Below are 17,990 nucleotides of genomic sequence, written 5' to 3'. Positions count from 1 at the left end.
CACAATTGAAACCCAGGGGCAATGTGGCTAAGGAAGAAGACCCAAAACCTTCCCATCAGCTGTACAAGCTGCAGATTAAATCCACATGATCAGCTAGGCAGACTGTGTGTCTATGGAATATATAAAACAACATTGAGAGCTCCCACAAAACAAAACACACTAGTTCTGAAAGCTATGGACATTGGAGGCAAGAACACACAGGACTAGGGCCAGATTAGAAACTGAGTTGTCCCCACAGCAGGTCCAGAGACCAGCACAGTGTTGGAGGATATCCTAGGGAGACGAGGTGGACTGTGACTCCCAGCGAGGGAAAGGAGTCACAGTAGTGACTCAAGGCAAATATTTATTATTCTTGTGTCTTGACTTATTCTGTAGTTTATTTTGGATTTTTATTTTCTTTTTCATTTTCCTTTCACCCCTCTGTTGTAGTTGTCAGCATTACTGCACTGTGAAATCTAATTAAGGTTTTAAGTTTTTTCTTTTTTTTTTTTTTCAATCACTTTTTTTTTTTTTTTTTTGGCTTTATAAACCTCTGTCACTCCATTGGGCTTTGCAGTCCTGTGGAGTTTTCCTTTTTTAAATTTATTTCCTTATTCTTTTTTTTCTTTTTCTTTTAATTTTTTAAACATTATTATTTATTCCTTTGTTTGCATTTCCTACTGTTCTTTATGATATATAAATCTTCTTTATCTACCTCTGTTTAACTCTACATGTCTATTCCTTCTTTCCTTTCTTCTCAACGAATTTGTTAGTTTCCTTTTTTTTTTTTTTTCATTGCTTTATTTCCCACTTGGCACCTTGCTTTAGTTTTGTTTTTCAGTTTGCACTCTAGTTAGTTTTTATTCTCACCTGGTAGGCAAAATTTTTGGTTTCCTTTGTTTGCCAGGTCAATCTATTGTACTTTATTTTTGTTGGATTTTTTTGATTTTGATAATGAGTATATATGTATATGTGTATTTTCCTTTATACTAATTATCATTTAGCTGGTTTTGTAACTGCCATTTGTCTGGGGTTCATCTTTGGTTTCTCATTTTGGAGTATTGTTTTAGTCTCACTTATTGCCATAACAAACCACTTGTGAAATCTTCATTCCTGACCAGAGATTAAGCCCTGAGCCCTTGGAGTGGGAGCACTGAATCTAAGACCCTAGACTACCAGAGAACTAACCATAGGGATTATCAAATAGTGAGAACTCCCACAAAGGAAACCACTTGAATAAAAGATCCAGCATCACCAAATCACCAATAACATACAAACAACAAACAAAGCAAAAATACAAATTCAGTCATCAACAGACAGGATTACCGCCTCACTCTCAGCCTTGCCCATCAGAGGGGGGAAAAAGTCAGCACCAATATCTCCCTATACAAAGCTTCCACAAACCAATGGACCACTATTAAGAGGGCAGACCTAAAGACACATATAAACTGCAAGTGAGAGGATGGAAAGATATATTCCATGTAAATGGAAAGCAAAGAAAGCTGGAATAGCAATCCTCATATCAGACAAAATGGATATTAAAATAAAGAATATTACAAGAGATAGGAAGGATATTATATAATGTTCAAGTGATCAATCCAAGAGGAAGACATATCAATTGTAAATATCTATGCACCCAACATAGGAGCATCTCAGAGCTTAAGACAGACACTTACAAACATAAAGGGAGAAATTAACAGTAACACAATCATAGTAGGAGACTTTAACACCCCAGTTACACCAATGGACAGATCATCAAAAGAGAAAATTAAAAGGAAATATCAGTCTTAAATGATACATTAGATGAGATGGATATCATTGATAACTTCAGGACATTCCATGAAAATGCAGAAGAATACACCTTCTTCTCAAGTGCACATGTAACATTCTCCAGAATAGACCACATCTTGGGTCAGAAATCAAACCTCAGTAAATTTAAGAAAATTAAAATTGTATCAGGAATCTTTTCCCACCAGAATGCTATGAGACTACATACCAATTAGAAGAGAAAAAAACTGTAAAAAATACAAACACAGGGAGATTAACCAATACGTTTCTAAATAAGCAACAGGTTATTGAAAAGATCAAAGGGGAAATTTAAAAAAAATTCTAGAAACAACTGAAAATGAAAACACAACAACTCAATACCTATGGGATGCAGCAGAAGCAGTTTTAAGAGGGAAGTGTATAGCAATGCAATCCTACCTCAGAAAACAAGAAACATATCAAATAGAAAACCTAACTTTATACCACAAACACCTGGAAAAAGAAGGACAAAAACACCCAAAATTAGAAGGAGGAAAAAAATAATAAAGATTAGAGCAGAAATAAATGCAAAATAAAAAAAATAAAAAATTAATCAATCTAAAAGTTGGTTCTTGGAGAAGGTAAACAAAATTGACCAACCTTTCTAATCAAGAAAAAAAGAGAGAATTTTCAAATCAACAAAATAAAAATGAAAAAGAAGAGGTTACAGTAAACAATATAGAAATACAAAGGATTATAAGGGATTATTATGAACAACTATATGACAATAAAATGGATATCCTGGAAGAAATGGAAAGACACTTAGAGAAGTTTAGTCTTCCAGGGTTGAACCAGGAAGAAATAGAAATTATGAACAACTCAACTAAAAGCACTGAAATTGAAGCTGTGATAAAAAAAAATCTCCAAAAAGACACAAAAGCCCAATACCAGATGGCTTCACAGGAGAGCTCTATCAAACATTTAAAGAAGAGCTAATGCCTTTTTTTGTAAAGCACTTTCAAAAAATTGCAGAGGAAAGAACACTTCCAAACACATTCTATGAGGCCTCCATCACCGTGAGACCAAAACCAGACAAAAATAACATAAAAACAGGAAACTACAGGCCAATATCACTGATGAACATAGATGCAAAAATCCTCCACAGAGTTTTAGCAAACAGAATTCAACACCACATTAAAAAGCTCATACACCATAATCAAGTTATGTTTATTCCAGGGATGCATGGATTCTTCAATATACAGAAATTAATGAATATGATACATCATATTAACAAACTGAAAAATAAAAAACATATGATAATCTCAATAGATACAGAAAAAGCCACTGATAAATTTCAGCACCCATTTTTGATGCAAACTCTTCAACAAATGGGCATATAAAGAACCTACCTTAATATAGTAAAGGCCATATATAATAAACCTCTAGGAAACATTATTCTCAATGGTGAAAAATCGAAAGCATTCCCCCTAAGATCAGGAACAAGACAAGAGTATCCACTTTCACCATCATTATTCAAGTTTTGGAAATCATAGATATAGCAATCAGATAAGAAAAAGAAATAAAAAGAGTCCAGATCAGAAAAGAAGTAAAGCTCTCACTCACTGTTTGCAAATGACATGATACTGTATATAGAAAACCCTAAAGATACTATCAGAAAATTACTAGAGTTAATCAGTGGATTTAGTAAAGTTGCAGGATACATAATCAATACACAGAAACCATGTGCATTGCTATAAACTAACAATGAAAAATCAGAAAGAGGAATTAAAGAATCATTCCCATTCACCATTGCAACAAAAAGAATATAAAATCTAGGAATAAACTTACCTAGACCAAAGAGGAGACCAAAGAGACCCATACATAGAAAATTATGACACTAATGAAAGAAATCAAAGATGATAGAAACAGATGGAGAGATATTCCATCTTTCTGGGCAGGTAGGAAGAATCAATATTGTGAAAATGACTACACTACCAAATGCAATCTACAGATTCAATTACAAATTACCAATGGCATTTTTCACAGAACTAGAATAAAAAACATTCACAATTCATATGGAGACACAAAAGACCCCAAAAAGCCAAAGCAGTCTTGAGAAAGAAGAGGGGAGCTGGAGGGATCAACTTTCCTGACTTCAGATTATACTACAAATCTACAGTCATCAAGACAGTATGGTACTGGCACAAAAACAGAAATATAGACCAATGGAACAAGATAGAAAGCCCAGAAATAAACCCATGCACCTTATGAGTACCTTATTTTTGACAAAGGAGGCAAGAATATACAATGGGGCACACAGCCTCTTCAATAAATGTCACTGGGAAAACTGGACAGCTACATGCAAAAGAATGAAATCAGAACACCTAATAACACCATATGAAAAGATAAACTCAAAATGGATAAAAGACCTAAATGTGAGACCAGAAACTATAAAACTCTTAAGAGGGAAAGGTCAGAACACTCGATGACATAAATCAAAGAAAGATCCTCTATGATCCATCTCCTAGATTAATGGAAATAAAAACAAAATTAAACAAGTGGGACCTGATTAAACATGAAAGCTTTTGCACAGCAAAGGAAAGTATAAGCAAGGTGAAAAGACAGCCCTCAGATTGGGAGAAAATAATAGCAAATGAAATGACTGACAAAGGATTAATTTCTTAAATATATAAGCAGTTCATACAACTCCATACCAGAAAAACAAACAGCCCAATCAAAAATTGGGGAAAATACCTAAACTGATATTTCTCCAAAGAAGACATATAGATGGCTAACAGATACATGAACAGATGCTCAGCATCAATCATTATTAGAGAAATGCAAATCAAAACTAAATTGAGATATCATCTCACTCCAGTCAGAATGACCACCATCAGAATGTCTACAAACAATAAATGTGGAGAGGGTGTGTAGAAAAGGCAACAACTTTGCACTGTTGGTGAGAATGTAAATTGATACAGCCACTATGGAGGACACTATGGAGATTCCTTAAAGAGCTAAGAATAAAACCACCATATGACCCAGCAGTCTCACTCCTAGGCATATAGCCTGAGGAAACCAAAACTAAAAAAGACTTATGTATCCCATTGTTCTTGAAGCACTATTTATAATAGCTAGAACATAGAAGCAACATAGATGTCCATCAACAGATGACTGGTTAAAGAAGTTGTGGTACATATGCACAATGGAATATTACTTGGCCATAAAAAAGAATGCATTTGAATCAGTTTAAGAGGTGGATGAAACTAGAGCCTATTATAAAGACTGAGGTAAGTCGAAAAAAACAACGATAAAAATCATGTTTTAATACACATACATGGAATCTAGAAAAATGGTACTGAAAAGTTGATTTGCAGGACAGCAATGGAGAATCAGACATAGAAAACAGACTTATGAACATGGGGAGAGGGATGAGAGGCTGCAATGTATGGAAAAAGTAACATGGAAACTTACATCACCATATGTAAAGTAAAGGTTGAAAAGGGAGGGGATATATGTATACCCATGGCTGATTCATGTTGAGGTTTGAAAGAAAACAACAAATTCTGTAAAGCAGTTATCCTTCAATTAAAAAAAAAAATCATATCCAGCAAAGAATAAAAAGTTGACCTAGCAACTAGCAACCAGGGAGTCTGCATTACAGAAAGGGCAGTTCACCACAGAACACTGAGTAGATTTTAGCTCTTACATTCTTTAATCCTCACAACAGCCCATACTGTTGCTCTTGAGAGTTTACAGAAGAGAAAATCTATCTCCAATAAATGATTCAGATCTCACCCACATTCTTGCTCATAAAGCAACTTCTGAATTCCTTTGGGTTTTAGTCTATAAGCATGGTGACCTAAATGGGATTAACTGCAGAAAAATAGGGGATGTATGTATATATGCAGCTGATTCACTTTGCTGTACAGTAGAAACTAACACAACATTGTAAAGCAACTATACTCCAATTAAAAAAAAAAAAGGAATAAAAGACCACAAATAACAAATATTGGTGACAATGTAGTGCAAAGGGAAGCCTAGTACACTGTTAGTAGAAATGTGAATTATTGCAGTCACTGTGAAAAACATTGTTAAGTTTCCTCAAGGTATTTAAAACAGAATAACCCTTTGATCCAGAAATTCTATTCTCGTGTATATATCCTCCCCAAATGAAAACCCTAATTGGAAAAGATACATACACTCCAATATTATTAACAGCATCATTTATTACATGCAAAATATGGAAGCCTCCTAAGTGTCTATCAACCAGTGAACCTATAATGATGTGATATGCATATATATATATATATATATATATATATATAACATAAAAATGAATTCAATTTTGCTATTTGTAACAATATAGATGAACCTAAAGGGTATTAACTTACTGAAGTAAGTCGAACAAAAAAAGACAAATGTTGCAAATTAGCACTTAGTGGAGTCTAGAAAAAAAAAAAAAAGGAGCAAATATAACAAAACAGAAATAGACAGATAAGAATAACAAAATTGTGGTTACCAATGAGGAGAGGAAAAAGGAGAGGGACAAGGTAGGGTTAGACTATTAAGAAGTGCTAAGTACCAAGTGTAAAATAAATGAGTACAAGGTGATATATATATATATATATATATATATATATATATATATATAATATATTTATTGTACAGCACAGGATGAAAGAACTGGCTTGAAGCTCAACATTAAAAAACTAATATTTAAAGAACAGAATTTTGGACTCTGTCAGAGAGGGAGAGGGTGGGATGATTTGGGAGAATGGCATTGAAACATGTATACTATCATGTAAGAAATGAATCGCTAGTCTAGGTTCGATACAGGATACAGGATGCTTGGGGCTGGTGCACTGGGATGACCCAGACAGATGACATGGGGAGGGTGGTGGGAGGGGGGTTCAGGATTGGGAACTCATGTACACCTGTGGTGAATTCATGTCAATGTATGGCAAAACCAATACAGTATTGTAAAGTAAAAAAAAAGAAAACTGAAGAAAAAAAAAGAAAACAACAACAACAAAAGAAAAAAAAAAAACATAAAAAACTAATATCATGGCATCTGGTCCCACTACTTCATGACAAATCGATGAGGGAAAAGTGGAAGAAGTGACAGATTTTATTTTCTTAGGCTCCAAAATCACCACAGATGGTGACTGGAGCCATAAAATTGTCACTTGCTCCTTGGAAGGAAAGCTACAACAAACATAGTATATTAAAAAGCAGAGATATATAAAAAGGAGGTCTGTTTAGCCAAAGCTATGAATTTTTCAGTAGTCATGCATGGGAGTTAGAGTTGTGCCACAGAGAAGTCTGAGCACCAAAGAATTCATGCTTTCTAATTGTAGTGCTGTAGAAGACTCTTGAGAGTCCCTTGGACTGCAAAGAGATCAATCCAGTCCATCCTAAAGGAAATCAGTCTTGAATATTCATCAGAAGGACTGATGATGAAGCTGAAATTCCAACATTTTGGCCACCTGATGAGAAGAACTCATTTGAAGGAACCCTGATGCTGGGGAAGATTGAAGGCAAAAGAAGAGGACAGCAGAGGATGAGATGGTTAGATAGTATTACCAACTCAATGAACATGAATTTGAGCAAACTCCTCGAGACAGTAAAGCACAGAAAAGCCTAGTGTGCTGCAGTCTGTTCGGTCTCAAAGAATCGGACATGACTTAGCAACTGAATAACAAGAAAACCAAGGAATATAGCCAATGTTTTGTAATAACTTTAAATATATTATAATCTATAAGATTATTATTGAATTACTATGTTATAAATCTAAAATTAATATGTGATTGTAAATCAATTATACTTCAACAAAAATCACATATTTACAGAAGAGCACAAGAAACAGCATTTAAGAAAACATAGCTGACTTTTCAGTGCAGTCTTCTGGAATCCATATCCTAATCCAAGTGAGTGGTTCTACTAATACAATTTTAGTCAAATTAGCAAGTAATAAAAGAGATCCTTTTGGACAGGGAGACATTTACTCTCCCTCAAACACATTTTCTTGTGTAATTATTCACAGGAATATTTTAAAAATTATAATGCATATTTTAAGTACCAATTTGCATTTAAAATTATAGAGAACATCCAATGAGTAAATTGCAATGCCTTATTATTTTACTTTGTCAGTTTAATGATCCCATCCTGAGAATTTTGAATTCATTGGCAAATTTATTTTTCTTACCTTTAAATTTATCATTTAACATAGCAGGAAAGGTACAATCAACTCACCTGGCAATAGGTACTATAATATGTTTAATAGCATTTTATAGAAATGTCATATTCAATTAGTAGTTTTACCATGCCACCTCAATAATTTGTGAACTAATCTATTAAATGCCATTAAAAATCACATCAAGGGAGTTTTTTTTCATCAGTCATTAAGAAGTTATTAATACACTGTCAAGTTTAGAACTCAAGCTGAATTCATAGCAAATCCATGATCTTCAGATTTTCTCAGTGACTTTATGAACCAGTGACTTATAGGTGAAAGACTATTTTCCTATTTCCTTTTATCTAAATTATAATCTTTTCATTTCTCTGTGTGTCTCCACTGTTCTTCCTACATGACTAGAATCATGAGTTGTATTGGCACTGAGTTGAGTCTCCTACTCAACTCAGCTTCTGCCTATTTCTATATCCAGTTAGAAGATGATGGGTTTCACTGGAATTTCAAAGACAGAATATGCCACTAACATTGATTTTTTTGTAATCTGTAAGAGGGTATTATGTTGACATCCCTTCATTGAAATTTTAAATATGTGTGTTATTCACAAAATCATATTATTCAGAAATACTGTAAGTATAATATTCCTGTTTTCATATATCAAAACTACATTGTGCTTTGTTCTTTCTTTTGCTTTTAAAATTTTTTTTCTCTTGTAATATGCAAATTTCAGGCAATTCCTGGTTGTTGCTTTTCATAAACTTCAATATAAAATTAAGATCTGCTTTTCCTAGGACAATATTTCAGAATAATTGTGTAGATATGTCCCTGCCACTAGGATATAAGTTAAACTATTTATTAACCAACCAATATTTTGAAGTGTCTAGTTTAAGAAGAACTGAAGGGATACGAAGAGATGGCCACATTTTGTCCTTAAAGAGCTTACAGTTTAGGTTAGAAGGAAATGCTCAGTCAAATGAAAAATCAATTAATAATAATGAGTTAATTTGGAATGCAATCTTGATTCAAACGGTGTGACTCAATATTATACGACCATTAAATGACTAGTGAAAATAGAATTTCTGTGGTCCAGTGAAGCTTCAAAATACTTTAGCTAGGCTTTGAAGGACAGCATTAAAATTTAGAGATTTTTGTGGAGAATCCAATCCTAGCTTCAAAATCAACATATAATTAAATAAATCTGATTCCCTCTTGGGATCCTCTTATTTTAATTTGTCTTTAACTGGTAATTCCAGGATACTAAAAACCTGCAAAGAGCATGGACAATCCCTAATCCTGGCATCAATAGCCACACCCAAGATGAGCTACTCTATTTTTTCATGTTTCACTGACCTATTTTGCCCTTAAACTTCAATTCAAATTAAGCAAAGGCCATCTGTCAAAGCTTGTGATGGGTCACTCAGGGTTATAAAAATGAATATTATAGGTTGCTGTTTATATTTTCATGGGAAAGATAGTCTCTCAGATTCCCCTTCCCTTTATGAAATGGCATATGATGGAGAAAGTGGGTTTAAATGACTTTGGAGATTTACAGGAAAAAGGGTTCTCATAATCATAGGACTCTTCCGGAACTCCACAGTATTTAAGCTTGTTTTCTAAATGAAATCTGAACTGGAGACAAAACTGAACCAGTGACAAAACTGAACCAGTGACTGATGAGCTGCAACTGGTTCTACTATGCTCTTTTGGAGAGTTAAATATTATTGCTACTACCCACTGAAGTGGTTCTGATGATTTATTCCTGATCATAAAGCCCAAAACTTTATCAGCTTTTCATCCTGATCTACAGTTCTGCCTTTATACACGTACCCTCAAGCCAGACAGGAATTCCTTGGATTACTGTAAAATAACTATGGATAACCAAGACCTCTGTTCCAGGACCACCTGTTTGGATGCTTCTTATCAATGAGTCTGTTAAGTAACTGCTTTTAGGGATGTCCCCAGAAATTTACAGACTCTTACTAATGTCTGAAGTGAAGCATGAAACAAGTCCTTATATTACCCATTGATGGTGCAGTGGGTAAGAGTCTGCCAGTCAAAGCAGGGGACAGAGGTTCAAACCCTGGTCTGGGAAGATTCCACATGCCTCAGAACAACTAAGCCCATGCACCACAACATGAGAAACCTCTGCAATGAGAAGACTATGCACTGCAATGAAGAGTAGACCAGCTTGTCACAACTAGAGAAAACCTGCATGCAGCAATGAAGACACAGTGCAACCAGAAATAAATAAATAAAATAAACATTTTGGAAAATTATTTTGCTATTGTCTAAACCTAATGATAAGCTTGGAGTTTTGCCACAAACATGTCAGGTGCTTATAGTTAGCTCTATCTGATTTATTATCTTTTTGTTTTATTTGCTCAGTCATGTCTGACTCTCGTCGACCCTGTAGACTGTAGCCCACCAGGCTTCTCTCTCCATGAGATTTTCTGGGCAAGAATACTGGAGTAGATTGCCATTTCCTTATCCAGGGGTCTTCCGGACCCAGGGATTGAACCCAGGTCTCCTACATTGCAGGTAGATTCTTTACCATCTGAACCACCAGGGAAGTACATTATTTTTGAAATGATCCTAATTAATGAACCTCTCCATCTATATGTAGATAAAATCAAGCTGGTTACAGATTTGAAGTAATCAATTTAAGTTATAGATTTGAAGTAATTTGATTTGAAGTTACAGATTTGAAGTAATTTGATGAAATCTTGCATTGAAAAAATGTAAATAAGAAATTAAATTTCTCTGATAATGAGTGATGTTGAGCATCTTTTCCTGTGTTTGTTAGTCATCTGTATGTCTTCTTTGGAGCAATGTCTATTTAGTTCTTTGGCCCATTTTTTGATTGGGTCATTTATTTTTCTGGAATTGAGCTGCAGGAGTTGCTTGTATATTTTTGAGATTAGTTGTTTGTCAGTTGCTTCATTTGCTATTATTTTCTCCCATTCTGAAGGCTGTCTTTTCACCATGCTTGCAGTTTCCTTTGTTGTGCAGAAGCTTTTAAGTTTAATTAGGTCCCATTTGTTTATTTTTGCTTTCATTTCCAATATTCTGGGAGGTGGGTCATAGAGGATCCTGCTGTGATTTCTGTCAGAGAGTGTTTTGCCTATGTTCTCCTCTAGGAGCTTTATAAGAAAGCTGTGGTACATATACACATGGAGTATTACACAGCCATGAAAAAGAATACATTTGAATCAGTTCTAATGAGGTGGATGAAACTGGAGCCTATTATACAGAGTGAAGTAAGCCAGAAAGAAAAACACCAATACAGTATACTAACACATATATATGGAATTTAGAAAGATGGTAATGATAACCCTGTATGTGAGACAGCAAAAGAGAAACAGATGTATTGAACAGTCGTTTGGACTCTGTGGTAGAGGGAGATGGTAGGATGATTTGGGAGAATGGCGTTGAAACATGTATAACATCATATATGAAATGAATCACCAGTCCTGGTTCGATGCATGATACTGGATGCTTGGGGCTGATGCACTGAGATGACCCGAGGGATGGTATGGGGAAGGAGGAGGGAAGAGGGTACAGGATGGGGAACACGTGTATACCTGTGGTGGATTCATGTTGATGTATGGCAAAACCAATACAATATTGTAACGTAATGACCCTCCAATTAAAATAAATAAATTTATATTTAAAAAAGAAATTAAAGTAATATTTAGCACAATATTGCTCCAATTAAACTCTGGAAAAAGGTGATATGGATACGTATCAGTTAGAGTTCTATCAAATAGGACCCATAGGACACTATGATCATCATAATAGGTAAAAGAGATATTGACAGGCTGGAATAGGAACTATAATGTAAGAGCTGATGCTTCAGTCCATCGACCAGCAGAATTTCTTGTTCCCTGAGGAAACTTGTTTTGCTGTTGAAGATTTTTCAAGTAACTGGTTAATTTCTCATTTACTTAATACCAACTGATTGTGGATATTAAGCACCATCTATGAAATAACTACATAATGTCTATATTAGTGTTTTATTTCATAAATGGCTACCATAGTGTAGTACAGTTTAAAACAAAAAGCAAAAACTAACAACTGCTGTTACTGTCATTCAGTCACTAAGTCCCATCTGACTCATTGCAACCCTGTGGACTACAGCACATCAGGTTTACCTATCCTCTACTATTTCATGTCCCATGAATTGGTGATGCTATCTAACCATCTCATCCTCTATCGCCCTCTTCTTTTGCCCTCAGTCTTTCCCAGCATCAGGGTATTTTCCAAAGAATCAGTTCTTTGCATCAGGTGGCCAAAGTACCAGAGCTTTAGCTTCAGCTTGTCTTTCAATGAATATACAGCATTGATTTCCATTAGGAAAATATGTGTTTTTTAAAGAATGTTTAAAAGAATATCTTTATGACCTTGTGGCTTGCTAAAATATCTTTGACAGTAACACAAATGCACACACACAACTGTACATTGACCACTGATAAGCTGATCTCTTTCAAAATAAACAATTTCTGCTCATTTAAAGTCATCATGAAAAAGTCAAGTTATAGCATAGGTTAAAATATTCACAATACAAATGTTTGACAAGACACATATGTAGATGTGAAAAGCTCTTAAAACCAATATTAAAAATCAAATAACCCAAGTAAATAGTGAACAAAGACTTCAATATTTCACAAGGAAATATACAACTAGACAGAAAACAAATTAAAATGTGCTACAACTGTCATTAGAGAAGGAAAATTATCTGATACCACTACACTCTAACACTGCAAAAATAAAAGGAACTGAAAGCATGAATATCTGTGAGTTTCTTATGCAACCAGAACTTTCATTCATCGACAGTGGAAATATGAAATGGAACCAAGTTAGAAAACCATTTGATAGTTTCTTATAAATTTCAATATGAACTTTCTATGACTCAAAAATTCCATTTTGTATTTATTTTTGCAAGAGAAATTAAAACATATATCCACAAAAAATTAGTACAAGAATGTTCAAAGCTCCAAATATTTCCAACAAACTGGAAACTTCCTAGCTGTCTATATACAGATGAATAATTTTAAATGTATATATACACAATGTAACACTTCTCTGAAATTAAAACTAGCTTACAACTCATATCCTCAACATAATGGATTAAATAAAAAACAGTACATAAAACAGAAAAAGGTTTATGCAAAACAGATCATTTGTGTGATTTGATTTATATAAATTTTAAGAAAAGGCAAAACAAATTTGTGATGATAAAAATTAGATCTGATATCTCTTGTTGTAGGAGCACTGATTGGAAAGGAATATGAAAAAACTTTCTGGGATGATAAGAGTTCTAAATCTTGATTGTGATATTTGTTACACAAGTTTATGTTTTTGTCAAAATGTACTGAACTAATAAGGGAGATCCATACATTTCTCTACATGCAAATTATACATTATAAAAATAAAGTATTAGGATCTCTCAGCTTACTTAGCAGATGGCAGTCAGTGAGGAAGTGCTTATCAGAAATTGGAACCATGCCAATTATTATAAAGGATAGTTATTTTGTAAAATTGTTTCCTTTGAAAATCTGGATAGCTGAAGAAGAAAAGGTTATACAGCAGACCATCAGTTATGTGTGCTGTTTTTAAAGTGACACAGTAAAGCACTGCTGAAAATAAATAACTATGTAAAAACAGAGATGAGCCTCAGGAAGAATTGGGTAATTTGAAAGCAGAAGTGAATTTAAAAGAGAAGAAATAAGAAAAATCTAAGACTCGCAGACTGAAAAAGTCAGCTGCTTCTAGATCCCCACCTGGGAGAGGCTCACCTAGATCTTTTTGTTGAACAAAGGACTTAGTTATAGGCAGAAGCTGAAGTGTGGGGAAAACTGAGTAACAGGGTTCAATTCATATGTAATTAATTTCAGAGGGAATGAAAGAAAATCAAGGAGGTAAGACTGAAATAAATAGATCAAGCTAGATAACTAACATCTAGCAGCAAACTTGAGTATAGCTTCAAATATGTGGTACTGACCAAGGTGATTAGATTCACTTATTCAAAGATTTTATTGTCAAATAAACCATAAGCCTGGCCTAAAAATAATTTTACTTTCAGGATATGGCCTCAGAATATGAATTCCACAAGAAGGAATACTCCCTAATGCCCATTACAAATGTTGTCATGGATTACAGGGGGAAATGAAAAGAAAAACAAGAACAAAAACAAAAACAAAAAACTGTGGACAAAAGATTTGTTCCCAGAGAACAGAGTGAAAGTCTGCTTAAATAACTTTCTCTATTACCAGGGCAGAGAGTATTTATAAAGTCAGTCCTGTAGGTTTTCATCATTGCTGTGACTCTCCCACCCTTCACTTCCCCAAATGAGACTTTCAGTGAAGTTTGCAGCCCTCCCTGCTTCAGGAAAGACATTTCACTTGTCTTTTTCCATCTATTGTCAGAGTAGGATGTCATACCTAATAAAGAGGACTGCACAACCCCCACAAAGCCCACTTGGACTTTGAAATGGATATTTCCTGGGTGAGCGAGTGATGTTTAATGAGGCTTGGGAGGCAGATTATGCAGGAATTTTTTTGACAAACTCAGTGAATTTAACTTCAAGCAATGGTCAGCTGTTGAAGGATTTTAGCGGACATGGCATGACCTGATGCATGTTTTGAGAATGTATCTCTAACTATATGTAATATGTTGAGTGGGTTAGAAGTGGATCTGAGTGAAAAATAGGCAATAAATTAAGTTTTACAGCAATTAAGATAAAGATGATGACAGCTTGTAATAGGCTTGTGGCAGAGGAGATTTAGGAGCATGAGTCAATCAGAAATACTTAAAAGGTAGTTAATCGAAACTGGTGATGCATTAGAAATAGGTGAGAGAAGGCTGAGAGCAAGAGAGTCTTTTTACATTTGACATAAAAGCTTAGTTGTATTATGGTGTTATTTGTTGGGTAAACAACTAAAAAATAACCAGGTTTGAAGGAAATATATTGAAATTGGACCAGTTGGATAAGGGGTGGTAATAGTCACCTGGAGCTATCTAATGTCTTGACTTCAGGAGTGACATGATCTTTGAATACTCATCTAGGAATAAGTAAGATATAAAAAATGATTGAGGATATTGTTTTAAATTAGTCTAGGAAGAAACTGTGGGCTTCCCTCATAGTTCAGTTGGTAAAGAATCCGCCTGCAATGCAGGAGATGCCAGTTCGATTCCTGGGTTGGAAAGATCCACTGGAGAGGGGATAGGCTACCCATTCCAGTGTTCTTGGGCTTCCCTTGTGGCTCAGCTGGTAAAGAATCTGCCTGCAGTGTGGAAGACCTGGGTTCTATCTCTGCTTGGGAAGATCCCCTGGAGAAGGGAAAGGCTACCCACTCCAATATTCTGGCCTGGAGAATTCCATGAACTGTATAGTCCATGGGGTCACAAAGAGTCGGACACGACTGAGTGATTTTCACTTTCAGGAAGAAACTGTAGAAGGGAGGGGGGTTCAGGATGGGGAACACATGTATACCTGTGGTGGATACATGTTGATGTATGGCAGAACCAGTACAATATTCTAAAGTAATTAACCTCCAATTAAAATAACTAAATTAAAAAAAAAAAAAAAAAGACAAGAAAGCCTAAGTCAGTGGAAGGGGGAGCTCCATTAAATAATTATGTCTAATGGAAGTTTGGTAGCATTTAGATTAAGTTCAAATTGAATTCCAAATATGTATCATATTCTACAATTCAATGGAATATGCTGCAGAAGTAAGAATTTGAGTCAAAATATCATTTTGTCAGTTAATAGATGTTGACATTCATCTAAATATTTAACCATCCCAGGGTTCCGTTTACTCATGGGAAAAGTAGGATAGAGACTGATTTGGAAAACTATTGTGGAAGATTATGGTTATTTTTAAAAGATAAAGCATTTGATATGTATTGCGAGTTCAAAACAAAAGTATCTCTATATTATCAACTCTGTGACCTTAGAAATATTGGGGCAAAAACATGCCCCTGTTTAAAATTTTACATGTGAATTATTCTTTTAAAAATAAATGTAGAGGCCCCGCCTATTATCTGCTCCCCTGGACATATAGGCTTCTCTTGGCCCATTTGAAGATCAGGAAGTTGATAACTCGCGAGGCTCGCTACTGAGAGACAGTGGCTCGGATGGGACAGTCGCCAGGGATGGCTGAACGTAAGGATGGAGCGGGAGTCCGGACTACTCTCTTGGACGCTGAGCAGATTCCTGTGGCTCTCGGGCCTCTCTGAGCGGGAAGCTGCCCGGCAGCCCCGGATCATGGAAGAGAAAGCGCTAGAAGTTTATGATTTGATTCGAACCATCCGGGGTCCAGAGAAGCCCAACACTTTAGAAGAACTGGAAGTGGTAACGGAAAGTTGTGTGGAGGTTCAGGAGATTAATGAAGACGACTGTTTGGTTATTATAAGGTTCACACCAACGGTACCTCATTGCTCTTTGGCGACTCTTATTGGGCTGTGCTTAAGAGTAAAACTTCAGCGGTGTTTACCGGTTAAACATAAGTTGGAAATCTACATTTCTGAAGGAACCCACTCAACAGAGGAAGATATCAACAAGCAGATAAATGACAAAGAGCGAGTGGCGGCTGCCATGGAGAACCCCAACTTACGGGAAATCGTGGAACAGTGTGTCCTGGAACCTGACTGATAGCTGTTTTAGAGCCACTGAAGTATAATCGTTTGATATATTTGTTTAAAGTCTTTGTAAAATGTAAAAGATTCATGTTTAATACATAGGTGATTTGTACCTCAGAGCATTTTTTTAAATGATGATTTCCAAGCAAGATTTAATTATCAGGTAGTACTTAGTTTGTCCAATGTCTAACATTCTCAGGATTTGTAACCCTTAAATGATCAGACAAAAATATTTTCTAGTTATTGTCTGTAAGATGAGTTGCTATTTTTCTGATGCCCATTCTGATGCTTTTCATGTCAAAATATTTACTGTGCCCAAGTGTATTCATTTTAAACCATTACTCTGTAAAATAAATAAAACAGAGATGATTCTTATAAAAAAATAAATAAAAATAAATGTACTAGTAATTACTATGTAATTATCAAAAATATTAAAAATTAATATTCCATATTCATTATTTATAATCAGATTGAAAGGTTACTTTAAAATTTAATTGAAGAAAAGTGTTATTTTTATATCAGAGATAAAGAGAAAAATGCTTATAACTTTGCTGTGGCAATAATGGGGCAACTGTAATATTAAGATGACTTTTTTCAGTAGTTATCAGTATCATTTTTCCTGCCACATTATTTCCAAGATAAAAGAAAATTAGCAACTCTCAGCCATAGTTACTCTGAAACATTTCATTAATGTGGCTCATATTATTTGTACATTTAATTATTCTCTTTTTTCCCCTTTTGAAGATGAGTAATTAATGTTTGCTGGGTGAGGACTTAACAGATACAAAAATTTTATTCACAAGGAGAAAAAGTTTTTTCAGCCTGTTTTAGTATCTTTATTGACATGTTAGAAAATAAATTTTTTGAGGGTATGGGATGTCTTTTTTTTTTTTTTTACTTTATTTTACTTTACAATACTGTATTCGTTTTGCCATACATTGACATGAATCCACCACGGGTGGGATGTCTTTTACTTCATTACAAAGTTTATTTTCTAAAGAGATCTCTAATCTAAAAACTCCTTTAAATCAGTGAATATGTAATAAAAATTGCTGATTAAAAAAACAAGAAAAATAATATAAAAGCACTTAGATATTTGATCATTTTATTTTCTATGAAGTATTTTAGTTATGCTGTATCTACAAAGTTCTATGTATGAAATTTAATTTTTCAGAATTTCCCTGAAATTGCCTGTGGTGTGAAGGTAAAGGAGAGGATCATGCTAGAAACAGACTTAAGAATATGTTGTGTGCTATTCACTAACAGAGAGAAATATATTTAAAATTAACAATTGCTATGTTACCATCAGAGCAGGGTCAAGGGAAAGGGAAAACTAATGGGAACAAAGCTTCAGGCAAACTATGAAATCAAAAGCACTAATTAGTCTTGTCAAACAAGCAGCTACAGTCACCACATTGTGATCAACTTGAGA

General features: G+C 34.7%; 1 protein-coding gene across 1 annotated transcript; it reads left to right on the top strand.

Annotated features, from left to right (window-relative positions):
• Positions 1 to 16,088: 16,088 nt before the first annotated feature.
• On the top strand, positions 16,089 to 16,672 carry LOC128060890 (cytosolic iron-sulfur assembly component 2A-like). Its single transcript, XM_052653253.1, has one exon. It carries the CDS (start codon positions 16,089 to 16,091, stop codon positions 16,569 to 16,571), a length of 483 nt encoding a protein of 160 aa, XP_052509213.1. The 3' UTR covers positions 16,572 to 16,672.
• The last annotated feature ends 1,318 nt before the right edge of the window (positions 16,673 to 17,990 follow it).

The sequence above is a fragment of the Budorcas taxicolor genome, chromosome 15 (genome assembly GCF_023091745.1).
Source record: "Budorcas taxicolor isolate Tak-1 chromosome 15, Takin1.1, whole genome shotgun sequence".
In the NCBI taxonomy this organism is placed as follows: domain Eukaryota; kingdom Metazoa; phylum Chordata; class Mammalia; order Artiodactyla; family Bovidae; genus Budorcas; species Budorcas taxicolor.
This window is presented reverse-complemented; position numbering and strand designations above follow the sequence as displayed.